Source organism: Podarcis vaucheri (genome assembly GCF_965113315.1).
Source record: "Podarcis vaucheri genome assembly, chromosome: 16".
NCBI classification, from domain to species: Eukaryota; Metazoa; Chordata; class Lepidosauria; order Squamata; family Lacertidae; genus Podarcis; species Podarcis vaucheri.
In genome coordinates, this window is record NC_138754.1 from 24,675,649 (window position 1) to 24,698,608 (window position 22,960).

The 22,960-nt window shown below is 48.2% G+C and overlaps 2 protein-coding genes across 5 annotated transcripts in view; both read right to left on the minus strand.

Annotated features, from left to right (window-relative positions):
• GAL3ST1 (galactose-3-O-sulfotransferase 1) overlaps nucleotides 1–821 on the minus strand; it is a 32,939-nt gene extending 32,118 nt beyond the window's left edge. The window contains exon 1 of one of the 3 annotated variants that reach the window (XM_082203247.1): nucleotides 756–821. The gene's annotated coding sequence lies outside the window, so the exon portion shown is untranslated. Of the gene's footprint in view, nucleotides 1–310; nucleotides 704–755 lie in introns of those variants that run through there. The other 2 variants (XM_082203242.1, XM_082203243.1) reach the window with 2 other exon arrangements.
• Nucleotides 822–2,952: 2,131 nt separating this feature from the next.
• Nucleotides 2,953–21,421, minus strand: PES1 (pescadillo ribosomal biogenesis factor 1). 2 transcript variants are annotated; one of them, XM_082203233.1, is made up of 15 exons: nucleotides 21,289–21,421; nucleotides 20,079–20,158; nucleotides 18,687–18,840; nucleotides 17,523–17,632; nucleotides 17,017–17,188; nucleotides 15,443–15,532; nucleotides 13,214–13,330; nucleotides 11,858–11,935; nucleotides 11,287–11,376; nucleotides 10,722–10,852; nucleotides 9,083–9,208; nucleotides 8,651–8,835; nucleotides 7,768–7,898; nucleotides 7,502–7,669; nucleotides 2,953–3,899 (listed from the first exon to the last, which is right to left on the minus strand). In XM_082203233.1, exons 1-15 carry the CDS (start codon nucleotides 21,310–21,312, stop codon nucleotides 3,819–3,821), a joined length of 1,737 nt encoding a protein of 578 aa, XP_082059359.1. In that variant the 5' UTR covers nucleotides 21,313–21,421; the 3' UTR covers nucleotides 2,953–3,818. The 2 variants fall into 2 exon arrangements, with proteins under 2 accessions (XP_082059359.1, XP_082059358.1); XM_082203232.1 differs by having other exon boundaries at nucleotides 7,768–7,901; nucleotides 21,289–21,420.
• Nucleotides 21,422–22,960: the final 1,539 nt, after the last annotated feature.

A 22,960-nucleotide genomic window follows, 5' to 3' on the forward strand; every position in this document is an offset into this window, starting at 1 on the left:
TAATGATGATGATGGTGATGAAGAAGAATACCCCAAACTGTGTCAAATCGTAGCTTTGAGACCAGAAAGGGAGGGGGAAAGCTAAATTTCCTCCTCCCTAAAATAATAATAATTACCCCAAACTGTGCCAAATTGTTGCTTTGAGGCTAGAAGGGGGGGCGGGGGAGCTAAACAAATAAATCCTCCCCTCAGTAGTAGTAGTAATAACAATAATAAAAATATTAATAACCCCAAACTGTGTCATATTATAGCTTTGAGAACAGAAAGCTGACGGTGGCAGGAAGCTAAATAAATTAATAATAATAATTACTCTGAACAGTGTCTTATTGTAGCTTTGAGACTAGAAAGTCGTGAAAATGCAAGATGGATGGAGAGAGAGAGAGAGAAAGCAAGCGTCCCCAAAGTTGGTTTGCAAACAGGCCTTGCTCTTTTTCCTCCTCAGAAAGCCAGTCTGATATGCAGAGGGGAAAATCATTATATTAAGATCCACAATGTGGGGGGAGGGAAGTCAAAGGGGATTATATGTTTATATTTTTATTTTGCTTGTATATGTAAAGTAGAAAATGGAAAAAGAAAAAAGAGAGAGAGAAAAAGAAAGCCACTCTGAGGCCCTAAGGAGACCATGGCTGCAAAATTCCATTTGGCCTCTGCCGTGCCTTAGAGTCAAAGCCAGAGCTTTCACTTTTCTCGGCCTACTCCAATCTGCGGCCTGGTCACAACCACTTCTGCCCTATTTGTACATTTGTATTGCATACCCGCCAACATTTCACAGATGAAAATAGGGGCCTTCTACATAAGGAAGCTTCTTCTGCGTTTGATCTCCTGCACACATTGACGTCATAAACACACCTACATGGGCCACCTTGAGCCAATACTGTGGGATTTACTTCTGAAAAGGCAGTGTAGGGCTCAATTTACAATAAAGGAACAGGCACTCCATGCACTTAAAAATGGCTGGCTGCTGAAGCCTGGCAAGTCAATAATTTAAAGCGGACTGGTTACGTTTTACCTTCAGAATATAGCAAGGGCCTCATATGCCAGCTTCATCACTTCCTTAGTTTGGTACAGGTATTTTATTGGTCAGTACAGTATAAGCAGGACTCTGTTTTTGCACCTAAACACACCCACACACCCACACACCACTTTTAATCGTTCTCCGAGATGTGGAGAGGAGGAAAAAGGAAAATCATGAAATTCCAGGATCAAGTCGGAAACCATGATGGCTTCTGTAATTCCGGGACTGTCCCTGGAAAATCGGGACACTTTGGAGGGTATGCATTTGCGCCCCCATGTTTTACTCTGGATTGATGAATGCTGAAGCATTGATTAGCATTGCTGTGGAGTAGGATCTCTCATGACTCCACATACATGCACATGCTGTTTATTACATATTCTCCAACATGCCACCATTGAAAACAGGGACATGATTATGACACAGAAATACTCCCAAAAGCTGCAAAAGCCACAGAGGTGCCGCACCCTTCCAACAGCTTGTGGTCAGATTGGACCCTTGCCCGAGTACCAAATGTGTATTGAAGTAACTTCTGATATCACAAATGCAATTGTCAAGAGTGTATCTTGTGTGTAACTTTTATCCACTTTAGTAAGGGAATGGGAAGCATGGAAGTATCGCCGCCCCCCCCCCCCGTTTTTCAACTGCAGGGGGAGTAGATTGGTGTAGGCTTTCACCTTGCTGCCATGTGGCCACACACACCCTTTGCAAGACATGCCTCACATATTTGACAATGACCTGTTCAAGCACCTTGTTTTGCTCCTCCTCTTTGCCCCTCATATCAAAGGTGCCAGGGTCCTGATTCTGCAAAAAAAAGAATCAACGTGGCAGCAACACAAAGCAAGGAACAGGACTGTTTCTACCTTGAGGGCCATAGTTCAAGGACACAGGACCTGCTTTGCCTGAAGGTCCATGGTTTAATTATCAGCACCTCCAGGTAGGGTCTGTCTGAATTCCTGCCAGTCAAGTACTGACAATACAGAGCTAGATGGACCAATGGGATAAACGTGGTCACAGAATCTCAGTGTTTGAAGGGACCCTGTGAGTCATCTAGTCCAACTCCCTGCAACGCAGGAATACGTAGCTGTCCCGTATGGGGATCGAACCTGCAACCTTGGTGTTATCAGTACCGTGCTCTAACCAGCTGAGCTATTCAGGGCAGCTTCCTCTGTTCCTATGCTACAAACACAGTAAAGCATCCAGTTTGCATGACTGAAGGTCTCACCTTTAATCCTTGGTGTCTCCCGCTGTGCCTGAAACCCCGGAGAGACACTGCTGGTTACTGTAGAGGTAACTGAGCTAGACAGTCCAACCATCCGACTCAGTATAAGGCAGCTTCCCATGTCCCTTTTCTGCAAGCCCTGTCATCTCTAATCCTAACCTACTTCGCAGGGTTGTTGCAAGGATAAAATGGGAAGGAGTAGAACCAGTTTGTTTGCCACCTTAAGATGCTTAGAGGAAAAAGGACGGGATATAAGCATAGTAGATTATTTACTCTGGTAATAAGGCATTTGCAGGGAGGCGGCACAAAAGCTGACCTTTGTGGGTGGTGGGCAGGCATGGGGAAGAGGCAGGCAAAAGGTAAAGTGTAAGACACATTTGCTCTGTGGTTCACTGTCCTTACCCTGGCCTCTTTACACAACCCGAGATGTGTGTTGTCAAAGCCCACCCTATTCACAGAACCATAAAATTGGAAGTGACCTTAAGGGTCATCTAGTCCAACCCCCTGCAATACAGGAATCTTGTCTGACACGGGATTTGAACCCACAACCCTGGGATTAAGAGTCTCATGTTCTGCCAACCGGACTGTGATTGCAATTGGTTCTAACTGCTTTTAAGTTTGAATTATTGCAACCCACCCTGGGACTTGCTGGTGAACGGCAGGCAATAAATTCAATGATGTTTGTGAGAAGGAGAAAGGAGGAAGAAGACTGCTGAGATTCGTTTCAAAGCTCAGTTTAATAAAAGAGAACGTAAATTATTCTGCGATTTGAAATTGTAATACAAAATGCGGAAGAGGTTCGGGGTCCAGATGCATTCTTTAGCTGTCCAGGCTATGAATGGGTGCTATGGGGCAGCATCAGAATCAAAGAAGTCAAAAGCAAGGCTGGGAGGAGGGATGGATACACACCCCATTACCCATAAAATCCCCAAGCTGTTCCATTTACCAAGACAGGACTGTTCAACCTGAGCCCTTGCATCAACAGTGTAAATAGGTTTCTTTACAAAGCACAGCAACAGTTCAGAGGCGATTCTGCCCTCTGGAAAGACCACAAGCTCCCTCCCATATGCTCACCAACTGGAAGAAATTGACATTTAAAATTAAGGGGTGGAATTTGTGGTGGTCTTGCAGACCTCAGGCCTACTTATTCCCTGTGCCAAAATAGCCAGAGAGACTTTTTCTCACGAAAAGTCACTTACAGGAAGTGTATGTGGGGAGCCTTATTCACAGTCTCTCAGTTACCCCACACATTTACCAGTGCGTTTTTTGTTTCTATCAAAGCCTAGAAAGCCTGTCCTGACTGGCAAATCTGATGCATGACAGCAACCATCATACAACGAGAAAACCCTGATGGGAACTGAGGAGAATTCAGATGTGTTTTTAAATAAAGCGGACCTTCTCCTCCTTGAAGCCCAAGGTACTGCTAGGCCCAATCATCCCACAGGAGTCCACCTTGGTGAAAATGGATTCAGGGGAAGAAGCCAGAATTCTGAGGCATCCCACCAACAGCTGAAAGGCCCAGAGTGCCCATCTTGTAGGCCTGTGTGAGAAGGGACAGGCTGGGATGAGAGGCCTCTGTTACTCTCATTGTGCTTTCTTCATTTTCTTCTTCTCCGATTTCACTACCGCGTCGTGAGCTTTTCGTTTCTCTGCTAGTTTGTTAGCCTGAGAGGGGAGGAAAAAACAAAATGCATTAGTTCATGTCTCAAAAATCCAGCTTTTTTTTGACACATGTGGTATATACAGCAGGGGCTGCCGACTTTTTTGGGTCAGTGGTCCCATTTGGAATTTTGGGAAAGGGCTGTGGGTGCCAGTCACAAAAAGGCTGATGTGTGTGTGTGGGGGGTGTAGTGTAAGATAAAATGGCTGCCACATCTAGAAAGGCAAGAAAAGAGACAGGAAAACCAAATGCCACGAGCACTGCCACCCATTCCTCTATGTGAGGGGAAGTCACCTACATCAGCCACCCCTGCACTGGCTCAGAGAGAAGCTATTTGCAGTTCTCCTCTGTTCAAAATGGAAGGGAGGGAGCGTGTCGAATTCTGACACCCAGTGAAATGTGGGCATGTTTAAAGAGGTGCGTTCAGCACAGCAGATGCCAAGTCAGTGCAAACAGAAACTGAGCAGGAACCGCAAACAGTCTTTTGTGCATTGTGGAATTCTGATATCTTTCCCAGCTAATATAGGAGGCACTGATGGGCAGTCTCTGTATATATCATGAGCAATTTCACTGAGCAAACACCCCTTTGCAGGCCATCGTCCTCTGTTAGTATGGGTGCTGTGCACTCGAATGCTTGGATTGAACCAATGAATCTGCTCTCCAAAAGCAGCCCTATATTGACCCTATACACTCTTGCTCGTCCCCCCTTTCTCCCCCCCAAATGACATGTTAGGTCAATGATTGAATTTTCAGTATCAGACAAAATAAAGCAACCTTGGCCAATCTAGTGCTTTCCAGATGTCTTAGACTACAGATCCCATCAGCCCCAGCCAGCAGTCGTGATGGGAGTTGTAGTCCAAAACATCTGGAAGGCAACAGATTGGTCGAGTCTGGATTAAAGAGTGTGTTGTGTTTCTTCTGAAGTTGTCCCACAATCAAACAAAACTCACTGCTACTTAATCAAATGCAAACAACCAAGCTCTGGGCTCCCCAACCTGCTGCACCGCCAATGAAAACAAATATATGAATAGATAACAAAACTATCCACGTGATGCTGAAACAAAACTCCATACACACACTATGCAACAGAAGGAAACAACACTACCCCCTTCTCTCCCCACCCCCCAAAACTCACAATGCCTACGATAGCAATGACTCACACCAAATGTAACCGACTATGAAAAAGACTCTATGAACTAAAAACAGGAGGCGCTATATGGAGCACTGTTAGCCATGAAAATCTTTCAATAAAACCAATCTAAAGAAAGAAAAGTATGTGGCACATTCCACAAACTTAAGATCAGGAAAGTTTTGTGTAGTGAGCACCAACCTTCCATCACTTCACTGCCTGTGTGGGGGATATTTGGTCCTCCAGTTGCTGTTGGACTACAATTCCCATCATTCCTGGTCATTGGTCACGCTTGCTGGGGCTAACAGGAGTTGTAGTTCAATAACCTCTGGCAGGCCAAAGGTTTTCTACGCCTGCTCTATTGAATGCCAGACATTGCAGAGGGAGAGCTAAGAATGCCTCAGCTAATACAGTGGTACCTCGGGTTAAATACTTAATTCGAACCTGAAACTGTTCTTAACCTGAAGCACCACTTTAGCTAATGGGGCCTCCTGCTGCTGCCACGCCGCTGGAACACAATTTCTGTTCTCATCCTGAAGCAAAGTTCTTAACCTGAAGCACTATTTCTGGGTTAGCGGAGGCTGTAACCCGAAGCGTATGTAACCCGAGGTACCACTGTACCCACAAACGCACATTGGCAGAAGCAGAGGACAATGTGGCCCTGCACACATACAAGCCGCTTCTCTTCCTGCAATGGTAGTGCTGGATGCGTGACTCATAGGATATTGCTGCAGCAGAGTTCAATGTTTATTCTGTAATGTTTAAGGAAGGTGGGGTGTGTGTGAGTTGTGATAAGAAGATCTCAACAAAGAGGCTACTCTGGAATGGTAATCTTGGATTTGCCGATACTATTTATAACTTGAAATGAACAATAAACGCTAGTGACTGCCTCTTTTGTAAGTTTAAAAATGATCTAGAAAAATAAAACAAATCCAGCCTGTCTTCCTCCTGTGCCTTGCAAGAGCTGTATGTGTGGAAACAAGGAGGGTTAGCTTTTTACAGCCTAGAATCGAGCATCGCTAATGCGGTTGTAGCCAAGACAGTGCCTTTCTGGATGTTGCTTGACTACAACTCCCATCATCCCTGTCCATTGCCTATGGTGGGGCTGATAGGAGTTGCAGTCCAACAACATATGGAGGTCACCATCTTGGCTACTCCTGTGCTAATGTCTGTAGACTCACTTGAAGAAAGGGGGGGGGGAGAATCTTGGACCGCATCCAACGAATTGCTGTAATCCTGTTTGGGCTATAGCTCAGTAACAGGATATCTGCTTTGCACACAAAAAGGTCCCAGGTTCAACCCAAGAAATCTCCAGGTAGGACCGTGGAAGATTCTGTCTGAACCTTTGGAGAGATGCTGCCCACCAGTGCCGACAATACTGAGCAACATGGACCCATGTTCTGACTCAGTATACAGCAGCTTCCTATGTCCCTATTTAAATCAGTCTTTGATTTGTAACACAAGGACAGGAATCTTACTTCATTTTAGGGAAGGGCTGTTGTGCGGTGGTAGAATATGTCCTTTGCATGCAAAAGATATCAGGTTCATTCCACCAGCATCTTCAGGTAGGGCTTAGGAGACCCATTTGCCGCTGGTGTAGACAATACTGCAGTGTGCTCTACGTGGGGCTACCTTTGAAAGTGACTTGGAAAGTACAACTAATCCAGAATGCGGCAGCTAGACTGGTGACCGGGAGTGGCCACCGAGTCCGTATTATACCGGTCCTGAAAGACCTACATTGGCTCTCAGTACATTTCCGAGCCCAATTCAAAGTGTTGGTGCTGACCTTTACAGCCCTAAACGGCCTCGGCCCTGTATAACTGAAGAAGCGTCTCCACCCCAATCGTTCGGCCCGGACTCTGAGGTCCAGCGCTGAGGGCTTTCTGGCAAGTTCCTTTACTGCGAGAAGCAAAGTTACAGGGAACCAGGCAGAGGGCCTACTCGGTAGTGGTGCCTGCCCTGTGGAGCGCCCTTCCATCAAATGTCAAGGAAATAAGCAACTATCTGAAGGAAATAAACAACTATCTGAAGGCTTCCCTGTTCAGGGAAGTTTTTAATGCTTGATGTTTTATCATATTATTAATAGTCTGTTGTGAGCCACCAAGAGTGGCTTGGGGAACCCAGCCAGATGGGAAGGGTATGAATAATAATAATAATAATAATAATAATAATAATAATAATAATAATAATAAATAAATAATCAGGAAGGACCAATGGTCTGATTCAGCAGAAGATAGCATCCTATGGTCCTAAGGACTGCACAACATGACTTCCTCCGCCTTCCCTTGCCCTGTGTTACTCCCCTTGCAAAGCTGCTCCAGACTTGAGGGGCATGTGGTGGGGAGAGGAAGTCCCACAGTGCAGGTGGGCAACCTAACAGGACAACTTCGTAGGACACACCCGCAACCTTTTCCTAGGCCCAGCACAGCAAGACAGCTCAAGCCTAGGACAGGAAGGAGCGGCCCATTGTGACAATACCTCTCGGATCTTGCGCCTCTTCCCAAACATGATCTTCTGGTACAGGTACTTCTCCCGCTTCTTCATCATCATGATGGCCAAGCGCTTCTCCTCGCTCTGCTCCTCTTGCGCCAGCCGCTGCTTGTCCTCTCTCAGGACTTTACCTGCCGTCACCTTCACCGGGAGGGCCTGTGGGAGGGGGAGGAGGAGGAAATCACAAACTCAAAAGGGCAACCCGGAGGCAGGCAAAACTTTCAGGAAACAATTGTGCCTCTCTCCCCACGTACCTTGCTCTGGGTCCTCTGCTCTTCCATCTTCTTCAGCTTCCCCTCGTCTTCTTTCTCAGAACCCTCATCCTCGTCCTCCGAGCCTTCTGTGGCATCGTCACTCTCTTCCTGTTCTTCCGATCCGCTCTCTTCTCCTACAGGAAGGAACCACCTCGTGTTACTTTCCGTGAGCGCCACACAGGGTAAGGCAGGCTTGCGAGAAGAAAGCCCCTCACCATTCACTGAACGGAACACATCAGAATGGTTGTGGTGCTCATCTCGCTTTCAGGCCGAGGGAGCCGGCGTTTGTCCACAGACAGCTTTCCAGGTCATATGGCCAGCATCACTAAACCACTTCTGGCACAACGAGACACCGTGATGGAAACCAGAGCATATGGAAACACCGTTTACCTTCCTGCCACAGAAATGCCTATTTATCTACTTGCACTGGTGTGCTTTTGAACTGCTAGTTGGCAGGAGTGGGACAGAGCAACGGGAGCTCACCCTGTTGCAGGGATTTGAACTGCCGACCTACCGATCAGCAAGTCCAAGAGGCTCAGAACGCAGGAACAGTATTCTTCAGCCACCAAATTTATGGGTAAAGAGAAATGCTTTCAAATTCCTCCTGAAAGTTAATAATGATAACAACAGGTGTGTCTCACTAGGGAGGGAATTCTGCAACTAGGGAACTACCAATGAAAAGGCCCTGTCAGGGGTCAATGCCAATCAGGCAGCCCCCAGTGGCACTGATTTTCAAGCTTGGGGGATTCTCAGATGTTGTGGAACTGCCCCCCCCCCATAACACTGACTAAGCAACTGGGGATTATGGGAGTTGCAGTCTAATATTGGCAGGGGACCCAAGTCTGAAGAACCATGGGCCCCAGTTCACGGAGCATCGCGTTACCTGGCTCATCGCCTCTCTGCAAGGCTAGCAGCTTCAGCTTCTCTGGTGGGATGTAGTCCCCTTCCTTCTCAGTCACGAACGGTGAGAGGTGAGGAGGCAGCAGGACGCCGAGGAAGTAATCTGCCACCGGAAGGCACAGCTTGGCATTGACTGAATCGAAGACCCACTGCGGCTGGATGTAATACCTGGGGAGAAACACAAGCCCAGTCTCTCGAGAACCAGAATGGACAAGTGATCCAGAACCGGGCGGATGGGGGGGGGGAATCTTAGACCCTTGATCTCGCTGTGAACCTCCAAGCCTTTATCCCAGAGGTAGCCAACCTGAGGCTTTCCAGATGTTGTCAGACTACAGTTCCCATCATCCCTGGCTGGAAGACATGCTGCCTGGGGCTGATGGGAGTTGTAGTCCCGACAAGAGACTGCTGCACTCACCTGCCTATCACTTGCTTTTCCAGACTAGGCCGGTCGACGATTTGATGGGTGATGGTTGGGTCCGTCACATCATAGGTAGCGCCAATGCAAACAGACTTGTCCCAGGACACTTGGCCCCCAAAGCACCTGCCAGAAAGGGGACGATGACACACACCCTCTTGAACCAATCAAACAGGAAGACCAAACCCTACAGCACAAACCCAACCATGCCTGCTCAGAAATGAGTCCTACTGAATTGGTTGCCAGTCTGTTTCTGCACACAATTCAACTGAAGTCCAGGTCTGAGGGCCTTCTGGTGGTTCCCTCACTATGAGACGTGAAGCTACAGGGAAGCAGGCGGAGGGCCTTCTCAGTAGTGGTGCCCTCCCGTCAGATGTCAAGGAGATAAACAATGATTTGACTTTTAGAAGACATCTGAAGGCAGCCCTGTTCAGGGAAGATTTTAATGGCTGATGCTATTTTGTGTTTATAATACTTTGTTGGGAGCAGTTCAGAGATGCGCTGGCAACCCAATCAGATGGGCAGCACATAAATAATAAAATTAATTATTCCTCTTCTTCTTCTTCTTCTTCTTCTTCTTATTATTATTATTAAAAGAAAAGGTAAAGGTAAAGGACCCCTGACAGTTAAGTCCAGTTGCAGATGACTCTTGGGTTGTGGCGCTCATCTCGCTTTACAGGCCGAGGGAGCCAGCGTTTGTCTGCAGACAGTTTTTCCGGATCATGTGGCCAGCATAACTAAGTTGTTTCTGGCGTAACGGAACACCAAAACCAGAGCAGCGCACGGAAACGCCGTTTACCTTCCCGCCGGAGTGGTACTTATTTATCTACATGCACTTTTTGACATGCTTTCGAATTGCCACGTTGGCAGGAGCTGGGACTGAGCAACGGGAGCTCACCCCGTTGCAGGGATTCGAACCGCCGACCTTCTGATCGGCAAGCCAAGAGGCTCAGTGGTTTAGACCACAGCACCACCCGTGTCCCGCGTCTTATTATTAATACTTCTTTAAAGCCCTAAATGCCTAAGGCCACAAATATCAGAAAGGCAGCCTCCTTCCCTACAGGCTTTCTTGGATGTTAAGATTAGCACAGCAGGCCCTCTTGGCAGTTCACCCACTCTCAGAAGCTGGGGTGATGTTGGCATGGGAAAGGGCATTTTCTGTGGCAGTCCCCCAGTTACAGAACTCCCTCCTGACAAAGGCACAGCTGGCACCTGGAATGTACAGGCTTAGCTGCATGCATAAGATCTATCTCTTTACCCTGGCCTTTGACACTGGAGGTGTGTGCTTTCAGGACTCACTTTATTCCTGTGATCACGATTTGTTTTAAACTCCTTTTAAAGGTCGCATTTTAAATTGCTGCGACCTGCCCTGGGACTTTTGGCTGAAGGGCAGACAATAAAACAAATGAATTATTGGAATAACTCAATGGGGCTTACCTCCAGGTAAGTGGGGCTAGGGCTGCAGTCTTAGCCCTTAAGTCTGGAATGAGGCCAGGGTTCGGGGTCCTTGCATGTAGACTCCCCTCCTCTCCCCACCCCAATAGGGCCACCAAAATCCAGCCAAACTACCAAGGCCTGGGATGCACCTGGCAAAATCCCCAGAGCCAAAAGCCCAAGGCAGAGCGACCGTGCTACATACCGGATGATGAAAGCCAGAGGCTCCCTGGGCACCTCCCTGTTGAGGAAGAAGCGAAGGCCTTCAAAGAGCCTCTTCTGCTTCTCCAGGGCCTCCTGCTCCTTTTTCCGGGCCTCCTCTTGCTCTGCACTCTCCTGGTGTAGGGGGGAGAAAGGCACAGTGAGATCCCTTCTAGGCTAAGCTTCCCAAACTCAGTGCCCTCCATACGTTTTTGGAGTATGACTTCCATCAGCCTTCGAAGTTAGAGTACAAAGCATCCAGGGGCATCAGGTTAGGAAAATCTCAGGTGAGGTTGAGTTCAGGGGAGTTCAGGGGAGCTCTCCCATCTCAGGTACCCACCACCACGGCTAAGGAAAGCTACAGTCCAAGAGAAGCCCCTCTGACTTCTGGCCTTGCCTTCCCAGCCCCTCTGAAATGGGCTGGAGCGGCGACTTCTGCTGCGTGGCTTCATTGTTCCCACAAAGGGCCAGTGCCCCATTCCCAGCAGGCCCCAGTTACAGGTGGTGGTGGTTTTTTTGGTGGATCTGTGGAGGCCCTCTCCTACTCTAGAGCTCCGGGCAGAACTTACTTCCTCCACGGGGAACTCATCCACGACTGCCTCGTCCTCCGGGTCGGGTGCCACCACTCGGGCCAGGCTGGCGCTGAGAGCCGACAGTTTCTGAGGGGAAAAAGATGTCCAGCAATTAGCAGGTACTTAATTGTGTCACCGGGTGCAGATGAAACAGAAGCAGAGGTGGTTTGCCGTTTCCTTGGAACGATCATTTGGGGCAGGAAATAAAGCAGAACTGGAGAGTGGCCAACAGGGAACTACCAATGAAAAGGCCCTGTCAGGGGTCAAAGACAATCAGGCAGCCCCCAGTGGCAGCAGCAACCAACAAGGCCTCATCTGCCGATTGTAGGGTCCAATCTACAGCACTGATCTTCAAGCTTGGGGTTCTCAGATGTTGTGGAACTGCAACTACCACCCCCACCCCCCTCAACACTGACTAAGCTAGGTCAGGTCAGGTGCCACCACCTGGGCCAGGCTGGTGCTGAGAGCCGACAGTTTCTGAGGGGATAAAGATGTCCAGCCATTAACAGACTGTTGTTCCTCATCCAAGGCCCAGACGGCTGATTCTTGGGGACTCCTGCCCACTCACCTCCAGGTAGCTCTCAGAGTCCAAGGCGTACACCTCCCCATCCTCTGGCGTCAGCTCTGACAGGGACTGGCCTTCGATCTGAAAGACACACAGATGCAGGGATGACCTCCTTCCACAGAATCAGTTTAACAAGAGAACATTCCTGCTGGCTGGCAGCCCCAAGTCCATCTTCAGGGCTTTTCTGCCTGTAACCCTCCTTGACCCCGCCCAGCCACGGTGGTGATTGGAGGAGAGCCATCTCTCTCACCCACACCCACACCCAGATTTTGGTCTGTTGGGATGTGGGACGGGGCCTTTTCATGAGTGGCGCCCAGCATGACCCTCAAAATTGCCTGATCTTTCTCTCTCCCCATCCTTTCTGTGCTTTTGTAACCAGTTCATTTTTCAAGTATTTTGTCATTCCTTTTAAGTGGCAGGTCTGCTGCTTTAAAATCAAGGTGGTCCAACGTGATGACGGCCGAATCATAATTTGATGCCCCCGCACTGCCTTCCCAAAGCCAAGTAAGCAAGATGCTGGACTTTGGGAAGGAGGCACGGGGGCTCAGACAGGGTCCTAGAGCCCTCACCTCCTTCCCAAAGCCTAGGTAGCACTTTCCAAGCTTTGGGAGGAGGTGTGAGAGCTCTAGGACCCTGCCTGAGCCTTGCATCTCCTTCCCAAAGCCCAGAGCCTCACTTAGCCAGTTCTGGGAAGGAAGCATCAAATTTTGGCCTCACTCCCCCTCCCCCCACTTGACAAGGCAGTGAATGGCCCACAGGTTCCATGTCAAAGTACTCTTGCGGCCTCCTTGATATAAATACAGTGGTGCCTCGCAAGACGAAAAGAATCCGTTCTGTGATTCTCTTCGTCTAGCGGTTTTTTCATCTTGTGAAGCAAGCCCATTGAAGGATTAGCGGATTAGCGCTATTAGCGGCTTATCTGCTGATCGGATCAGCTGATAAGCAGCTTAGTGGCTTAGAAAAGGGGGGGGAGGGAAAAAAACCAGCAGGAACTCGCAAGACATTGTTGTCTTGCGAAGCAAGCCCATAGGAAATTCGTTTTGCGAAGCACCTCCAAAACGGAAAACTCTTTCGTCTAGCGAGTTTTCCGTCTCGCGAGGCACTCGTCTTGCGGGGCACCACTGTATTTTGGTTAATGAAGGAATAAAAACCTTACCGCACTAAGCCGGCAATTGGGTATGAAGCTTCTTGGTCACCTTGGCCAAGTCACTGCCTCTCTCAGCCTAATCTACCTCACAGGGTTCTTGCAAGGATAAATTGGGAGAGGGAGAGCCACGTACACCAGCTTGAGTCTCAAGTCCCTGGGATTTCCCCTGCCCTCCAGTTGTTTTTCTCAATTCTACACAGTGAATTCCTCACCTTTGGAGGGTAGTGCAAGTTGATGGACTGGTAGAGGCGGAAATTAATGAAGCCCACGAGAGTGGTGTAGAACTCCGTGAAGGTGGCCATGACTCTGTAGTCCACGTCTGTCGGGTGCTGGGAGGAAAGAGGGGTGCCGATTAAGCCACTGTAACACACACACACAAACACCCCTTTCAAAACACCCAGTTCTACTTCCATGTAGAAGTTTTCTCTACAGACATATCTCATGTTCCGTTTAATTCATGTTACGTTCTTTCAGGTTACGTCCCGTGGCGACCCGGAAGTACCGGAAAGGGTTACTTCCGGGTTTCGCCGCTCGCACATGTACCAAAGCGCGAAACGATGCCACATGCATGCACCAAAGCGCTGCAGGTTGCGCTTTGTTCATGTTGCGAACGGGCCTCTGGAATGGATCCCGTTCGCAACCAGAGGTACCACTGTAGTAACATCTTCACTTTCATAGCTCTATGCAGAGATACAGAACGTACTCCTGCAGGAGGCAGTGACGGCCAACGACTTGGATGGCTTTACAAGAGGAGTAAAGCTATCAATGGCTATTAGACATGGTGATGATGCTCTACCCCCACAGCTGAAGGCAGCAATGGTTCTGAACACCAGTTGCTGGAAACTACAGGAGGGAAGAGGCCTCTTGAGCTTGGCTGCTGCTTTTGGACTTCCCTTTGGGGCATCTCTGTGGGTGGAGAAGTCATCATCTCCCTTCCTCTTCTCTAAGTCTAAGCTGCTTGGCTTTCTCAGCCTGACTGCAACCATCCCCCTTCCGCCTGAAGCAGAAGAATCTTTATTTGCATCAGCCACTAGCCACAGCAATAAAATAAAATGTACTGAAGATAGAGGTAAAAACTTAACTATAGAAAATACATTTTGGGGGTTTACATCAATAATCAAATAACAGATCGTATTGTAATTGCCCCCGCTAAAAACCTTGCCGTTTTTGCTGTCACTTGATCATCTTCATCTGCTAAAAGAAAGGACACTGTAGGAATGGTTGAGCGACCCGGCATGGACAATAATAGAGAGGTAATAACCTCACTCCTCAAACCTTTATACAAGCCAGAAACATATAAGCCACTGACCCAATACTGTCATCTCAGCAGGGACGTGTTTTTCCAGTGGAATTTTCTGAAATCGACCCTCAAGTACAGCCGAAGGGAGTATATTCAATCTTGCGAAAGCAAAAGCATGTCTGTATTTTGGAATTGTTAAATTTTACAAGCAGGGTTCCAAAGTGTCAAAATGACTTGGTGGGAAATAATCACACCATGGACAAAATTTCCTGATTGTGGCCAGATTATTCTGCTGCTCGATATCATATAGGCACTGTCTAATTAAATTATTTGCTTTATCCCCCTTCTGCCTGCTTGCCAGCAGCAGCACCTGTTATCCAAACAACCCCCTTTAACAAGGCATGGTTGTATATGTTGCTATTATATCTGTAAGGTGCATTAAGGCATGGCCTGATGGGAAAAGCAACAGATTTAAGTTATGCAAGCCAACGGACAGGGCCAAATGTGTCCAAATAACTGGCTGCCCACCAGCTGAGCAGTGTTCTGGTGGGGTTAATTGTTAATTAAGGTCACTTCTGCAGTGCCCATTTTCTAAAGTTAATGATTCTTCGACCCAAGGGAAGCTCAGCTGGAATAACCAAGGACAAGAAGTCAACGTGCACCACGGGCAAAAGGACTCAAGGCCCAGGTCACGGTCTCCTAGTTCCCTTTGGGCGGCCAATGGGGACGAGGAGGTGGGCCAAGGCACAGCCAGGGCGCCATTGATTGGAGGGTTCTGGTGGCTTCACATCGAAAAGAAGATTGCAGAAAAGGGCAAGCAAAATGATCCGCCACAGGAATCTATGTTATTAAGAAAGATATAGTATGGAACTTAAAAACGGGGGGAAATAGCCACCAAAATGGAAAGATTTATCATAGCAAGCTGCCCTATTTTGAGTATGATCCTTGGTCCATCTAGCTTAATACTGTCTATACTGACTGACAGCAGTTCTCTTGGCTTTCAGGAAGGGGGCATTTCCAGCCGTACTTGGAGATACTTTTGGGGAATGAACCAGGGATCTTCTGCATGCAAAGCAGCTGCTCTGCTGGTGAGCTATGGCCCTTCCATCCCATGATACTGAAGGGGCCAGTGCCTTTGTTTTGCAGGGAATGACAATGAGATTAACAAAACTACCCCAGGAAATCTTGCCCAGGTACTCACATTGTGGGAAAAGGCGTAGGGTGTTATCCAGGTGACAAGCTGCCCCATCACCTCCGCCTGGTAGTAGATGCCTTTGATGGACAGGAACACCTGGCAAGGGGAGGAGAGAGGGTGGTTTCAGCTGGAGAATCAACACAGAACACAACGGAGACGTCCAGTGCAGGTGAAAAAAGGCCGGCCACTTCTCTGATATTGCCTTCCTCAACTTGGTGGCCTCCAGATGTTCTGGACTACGACCCCCATCAGGCCGTCAGGGTTCAGCCCTGCCCAGACCTCAAACCTGCAGTCTCCACAGGAGGAGGGGCAGCACTGCCTGTGACCCTGGGAAGCAACAAGAGCCAGATATCTCTGTTCCAGGGGCTGCAGGTCCTGGTTTCCTGGCTGTCTCTCAGACTGCTCCCCAACACTCCATCTCCAGCTAGCTGCACCTGGGTTTACTTGGGAGGAGGAGGAAGCACGCAGAAACTCCTGCCAGGATCAGCACTTGAGCAAGAAAGAAGTGGAGCCTACAATTCCTTTATAAAGCCCCCCAGGCTGAGTTACTGCATTGCTGAAACAATGGTTACTTTTCCAAACTCTAGATTTCCTGGCCCAGAGAAATCAGTGCTTCCTCTCTCCCCCTTGCAACACCAGAGGAAGAATCGACATTAAAAGGGAATTATCAAGCTCTGCCAGCATGGCTGTGCTCCCAAGCAGCCTCAGCATCACACAGTCACGCTTGCTGGTTCTGATGGGAGCTGTAGTCTAAAACTTCTGGTGGGCACCAGGTTGGCCAAGGCAGTGATGGAGCGCTTAAGCCAGCCAGATGTTGCAGGCAGTAATTCTCATCAGCACCAGCAAGCGCAGCCCAAGGGGGCGAAAACTGTTAGTTTCTGTTTGCCACTGTGCAGTGCTTGGAGTCACAGGACTCTGTTTACATTCCTGGGATTCCAGACTGTTGGAAGTCTCACGGAAGACAGGAGACGGATGTGATGTTACTGGTTTCCTGTTCCTTTGTTTGTTCAGTTGAGTTTGGATTTGGATTTGATATCCCGCTTTATCACTACCTGAAGGAGTCTCAAAGCGGCTAACATTCTCCTTTCCCTTCCTCCCCCACAACAAACACTCTGGGAGGTGAGTGGGGCTGAGAGACTTCAGAGAAGTGTGACTAGCCCAAGGTCACCCAGCAGCTGCATGTGGAGGAGCGGGGAATTGATCCCGGTTCACCAGATTATGAGTCTACCACTCTTAACCACTACACCACACTGGCTCTCTGCTTTCACAGAGAGAGGATGTGTTTTCTGTCTGCGTAGTTAGTAATAAAGCATAGTGATGTAGCCATAAATCTCATCACTTCTGTGTGTTGCTTTGATTCTCTGCGTAATGGGGAATGTGCCTGGAGCCTTATAAAAGGCTCAGGTCGTTAATCACGTCAGAGGCGATTCCGGAGGAGCTCGGCTGATCACAGGTTCCAACAAAAACATCTGGATGGCACCAGGATGCTGAAGACCCAGCTTGATGTGTGTTGATCTACCTAAAATAAAGCCAACCCCTTCCTGGATCTGTAACTCCCCATAGCCTCTCACCCAGCTCACCTTGCGTAGAGAGCGCGAGCAGATGACGTAGTTGAGGAACTCCACAGTGAGGCGGCGGCACAGCTGGATTGTCTGAACGTGGCACTTGCCGGTACGCGGGAAGGTGGCGAAGAGGAAGCACATGGAAAGAGCGTCGTCAAGGTCCCGCAGGGCATCGATGAAGGTCGGGTACCTGCAAGGGGGAGGTGAAGAACAAGACCATGTAACTCACACAGCCTTAATCATCCCAGAGTGCTTTATAAACAACCGGACTATAGTCAGCTTGCCCTGTCCCCATGGGATCGGATCCCCCTTCTGCTGGGGACGAAATTGAGGATGCTGGATCAGAAGGGTAATTGTATGTAGGGCCGGCCCCAGTGGCACATCCACAGGATGAGCTCCTGGTACCGGTGCCTCTTTGGCCAGAGGGTACTGCACTCCCATCCCCTGACCCTCCTGTGCCCAGTTACTTGGATCCCCATTGTGGTTCCTCTGCAAGGTTCTCCCTTGGGCCTCCCATCTCTTACCTTTCCTTGACAATGTGGTCCAACCTATATCCAGGTTTGTTGTCCTTCAGCCGTTCCACAGTGTTCCATTGGCTCTTCCCGTAAGCTTTGCGCAATTTGCGGACAAACACCTTGTGGGAAAGAAAGGGTTCAGACACAGGTGCCCTTGCCAGCTCCCAGCCGCCCAGTCTAGAATTCCCTGACCTAGTCTGCTGTCCACCAACATTACGCTATCATCCTCATCACTACAGATTTAATAATCACCTTCTTAACCAACATCTCAAGGCAATTTACAAGTAAGATAATTAAAAACACAGAAGCAACAAAAACATTCAAAACAAGACTAAAACCTTAAGAAGTGGACACTTTATGCAGTTGGAAAAGTCTGGTCAGAACAAAATGTCTTCAATTGTTTCCAGAAAGTGCAGACAGTGAGCGCCAGTTGTATCTTAAGTCCCCCTTCTCGCTTCTGCAGCTAGGAGACAGCAGCACCCAATCTCTTCGTGGGTGACATATGCTGACATTAGTTTTTCTGCCAGAAACACTAATGGCTGATAAACTTTACACCAGACAAATACAAGTTTGATTTCATTTGAGGGAGTTGATATTCTATCACGTAATGCATCTCATTAGCAACCGGGCTCAGGATCAAGTCATTAAAGAAAAGGCAGTGATGTGGGATGTTTCAGTGCTTTCTTTTTTCCATGGAAAATATTTAGTTGCAGAAGTTCATTTGAAACAAGAAATGATTGAATCCCAACTTCAAATACAGTATCAGGCACATTTGGCAGTTTCAAAATTTTCAAACTTTGTTTACTTGCTACAAGCAAAATAAATAGGCAGAATTAAATCACTCAGGATATTTCCTGATATTTAAGTCCCCTAAGGAAGTTACTCTTTCAGAAACAGTAGTTTTAGTTTGCCTTGATGCCTTTTTCTTCTGCTGTCAGTGATGTGGGTTAGCCAGGAAATTCTGAAACAGAAATTTTTCCTTTGCAGTTCAAAATTTTCTATAAAACCCAAATTGCTGAGCAGGGGGAACAAAATGGACTGCAGCTCTTGAAAGGAAATGATAACTCCCTTCCTCTAATCCGTCTCCAAAGTCAGCTCTCTAAAATTGTTGCAGGTGGTGATATTAAATCTAATGCTTGTGATTGGCTGCAGGATCCCCCGGGATCACAATACCTTATATTCCCGGAACTTGTTGACAATGGGCTCATGTAGGAGAAATTTTATGTCTTTCAGGAGGTAGAAAGTCCTGGCAGCAGTAGATCCTTTGTTCACCTTCTTCTTATGTTTGGGTTCATGAGGGTAAATCCCTTTTAGGATGCAGAGTCGCCTGGAAAGGGCAGGGGAGGTGGGGAAGAGAACAGATGTCTTGTCGGTTTCCCGTTGGCTAAATTAAGGCAACATAATGCACAATGCTATTCTCTGCAAAGCTATCACAGGTCGGAACTGTTAGCAGTCACCTAAATAATGCAGATGGAGTCGAGAGAGAAGAGAAAGTGATAGTACTTGATTGGGTAAACTGAACAAAAACTGCGTATAACTTGAGGAGACATAGACAGAGAGGTTTTGTCTCATTTACAAGCCTTGTTCATAGCAGAAAGATATTCAGCAACTAAAGAGAAAGAGTAAAACTTCCTCTGAAACTACACAGCCAGTTAGAACGTGAGCTCTCCTGGCAAGGATCATGCCAATCTGCTGGGCAACACCACGACCTTCTAACTAACTGTAAACAGAATTAACCCTTAGGTTATTAACTGAATGGTTCTGCCCTTGTGCTTCCGACAGGATACTGCTGTCACCACCACTACAACCCAAAGCCAAGAAGTCAGTGTGACAGGGTCTGCTATGACTCCACCACCAACACACTGGCCCTAACTGACATAGGTAAAGGTAAAGGTACCCCTGCCCGTACGGGCCAGGGTTGCGTGCTCATCTCGCTCTAGAGGCCGTGAGCCAGCGCCGCCCGAAGACACTTCCGGGTCACATGGCCAGCATGACGAAGCTGCAGCTGGCGAGCCAGCACCAGCGCAGCACATGGAAACACCGTTTACCTTCCCACTATAAAGCGGTACCTATTTATCTACTTGCACTGCTAGGTGGGCAGGATCTGGGACCGAACGACGGGAGCTCACCCCGCCGCGGGGATTCGAACCACCGACCATACGATCGGCAAGTCCTAGGCACTGAGGTTTTACCCACAGCGCCACCCGCGTCCCTGACATAAGACCTTAAGAACTGACATAAGACCTTAAGAAAGGCCTGCTGGATCAGGCCAATGGCCCATCCAGTCCAGCCTCCTGTTCTCTCTGCAGCCACCCAGATGCCCCCAAAGGAAGCACAGTAGCAGAACTCGGGCACCAGAGCACTCTCTCCTCAGACTGTGGAAGAGCAGAGTCATTGTGGTGAGTAGCCACGAGAGAGATGCAAACAGAGATCCAGTGGCATGTGTGTACAGAGAGACAAACTACACCCCTGCCAGGCAGCACTGCAATACTCAAGACACTCCTGCCATACACATATGTATCAAGGGGCCACAGTAAGCTGGTAAGCGATGATTCCTTTCCTTACCTGAAGTCTGCAAGGCTCAGTTGCAACTTCTTCCGGGCTTTGTTCCTGGTAATATAGTTGGTGGCAGAACCCCTCTCGTACTTTGGGACGAAAAGAGAGACAATGCTTAATACCCCCAAGTGTGTTTTAAAGCTGGTCTCCGACTGTAATAAATTATCTATCTATCTAACGCTTAATATATGTCCTTCCACGAGTTAAACCCAAACAAAGAACTGAGTGGCTTGCAGTGAGAAATTAAGTACATTAATTTAAAAGCAAGTGATCCTACAGTGCTGCCTTCATGCCTAGATAGTAAGCAGCTAAGACAGGAATAAAGGAAGCTACCTTAAGCAGAGTCAGACTGCTGGTTCATCTAGCTCAGTATTTTTGACACTGAAGGGCAGCAGCTCTCCAGGGTTTCAGGCAAGGAGTCCATCCCAATCCTGAAATGCCAAGGATTGACATACGCCTTCTGCATACAAAGCAGATGCTCTATCAATGAGTTATGGAAGCTGCCTTATACCATCTAGTTCACTATTTGTCTGCACCAGCCTTTCTCAACCTTGGGTCCCCAGATGTTATTGAACTACAACTCCCATCATCCCCAGTGAGAAGGGCCAGCAGCCAGGGATGATGGGAGTTGTAGTGTCAAATAACATACGGGGACCCAAGGATGAGAAAGGCTGGTCTACACTGACTGGCAGCTGCTCCTTAGGGTTTCAGGCAGGGGACATTCGCTGCTACACCTGGGGATGCTGGGGAATAAGCCTCAGACCTTCTACATGCAGATGCCCCATGGTACTTCCAACTGGAGTGGCCAACAGAGGAGGGTGACACGAGTTGGAAGTCCAGCATCTTGAGAGCATCCCTTCCGCTACTCCTGCCCCAGGACACGGGAACCTAAGAAGCTAACACATCTCGAGTCTGGCTATTGGCCCACCTAGCCCAGTAGCGTCTACACGAACTGGCAGCAGCTCCTCAGGGTTTCTCCCAATTCTATCTGGAGAGACCATCAGGCTCTGAACCCGAACATGGGACCTTCTGCATGCTACGGCCCTGCTTCACCAGAAGGATAGTAAAAAAAAACCCGCAAGCCGCCGTGTATTAGGTAGCTAGTTCCGGAAGTAACGTGTTTCCACTTTCAGACGTTACTTCGCTACACGGGAAAGCGGCATCCCCTCATGAGAGCAACGCGATGAGCAGGCTGGGCCTGCCATAAGCCACGCGGTACCTTCTTTTTCTCCACGCCGCCCATCGCTGTCGCCGCTCCTGCCGCCCCGCCGACACTCACGTGGCGACTCTCGCAGGCCGGCCGAAGGGGCTCCGCCCACTAAATGCGTCATCGCTCCTCCTTCTCAGGGTGTCCACGCAGCTGCCTGACCGGGAGCCAACGTCCTGGAGTTAAGCCCACCCGGCGGCGTGTCACCGGCCAAGCGAAGCGGATCATGAAGTCGCTTCGTTTCAGTCGCCATGCCGGGAAGCTCTCCGAGTAGCAAAGGTTTCGAGCAGGCATAGATTTGGGCACCTTTAGGGGGGCCTTAAGCAAGACCCTAGGTCTAGGAAGCCGACCTGGGGGAAGCGGCGCATGCTGGGGGATTGGATGACTATGATAGAGGCCTAGAAATAGAAAGGCTTTCTGTGACTTAAAGTCGGGTACCTAGAGGTAGGAAAAATGTAGACTGACACCCAGGGCTTAACTTTCGGTTCTTGTGTGCATGCAGGTTCAATCCCCAGTGGCGTCTCCAGAGAGGGCTGGGCATTTCCCTGAAGAGCTGCTGCCAGCCAGTGCAGACAATATTGAGCTACAGGAACCAGTGGTCTGGCTCAGTAGAAGGCAGCTTCCTAGGTTCCTAAACAGTAGCAGCAAAGACCTCCGCTTTCCCCCTCTAACTGGTTTTTAAACATGCCCAAGTCCCAGTCGCCTTCATGCAAGTCCATTGAAGGCTTTTGTATCCAGCTGCCTGCATTTAAGTAAGTGGGCCTTTTCCTGCAACGTGAGGCGGAGGTCTGAAGCCCAAATCTTCCTCAGCTCCACCACCAACTTGCACTTTTAACACTGGACTACATTGAAGGGCTGTTGTAAGCCTCTCTTTCTCAGCCACGGGCCCATCCAATCATAAATATGGGGACAATAGATAACAGAGAAAACATGCTGCCTTGGGTTTATGACACAGCAAGCAGCCTTGCCCAGTTTCGGATTAAAAAAATACTTGGGAGGGTCTTTAGCTGCTTACCCACTATACCTTTTAAGCACACCTGAAGCACAAACTCCCCTCAAAGTATTCTGGGCGCAGTAGTTTGTTAAAGCATGCTGGGAATTGTAACTCTGTGAGGGCTCAACTACAGTGCTCAGAATTGTTTGAGGGAAAGAATATTATGCTTCGAATGTGTGTTAAATGTACAGTGTGCCCAATTTTACAATCAGAGTACCGTACTTCAAATGAATATGCAGCCAATCAGTGATTAATCCAGGCTTTCCCTGATCCATAAATTCAGACTCTGATTTATGTGCCCGAATCCCCCGGAATTCCTGTTTTATTTGTTATGTTATCATATTACTGTTTTATTGGTTTTATGTTACATTTTTGTTTTTACAATAATGTTTGCTTTTATGTTGCACGCAGGACTTAATATTTCTCTCCACCAAATATATTATGCAGCTTATAAATGCTTTTAAACAAGAAAGGGACATTTCCAGCATTTTTTATTTATTTTATTTTTTTGAGAGAGAAATGAAATAGTTACATCTGATTAATGGTCGAATTAACTCAGATCCTGCAAAAAGAAGTTCATATACAGAGCTTGATCCCTCCTTTTTCACACTCTGGTATTCTATAGCCTAAACGTATATATTGATGCAAAATCACTATGGGCAAACTTCACTTTGAAAACTTGTGTGAGGT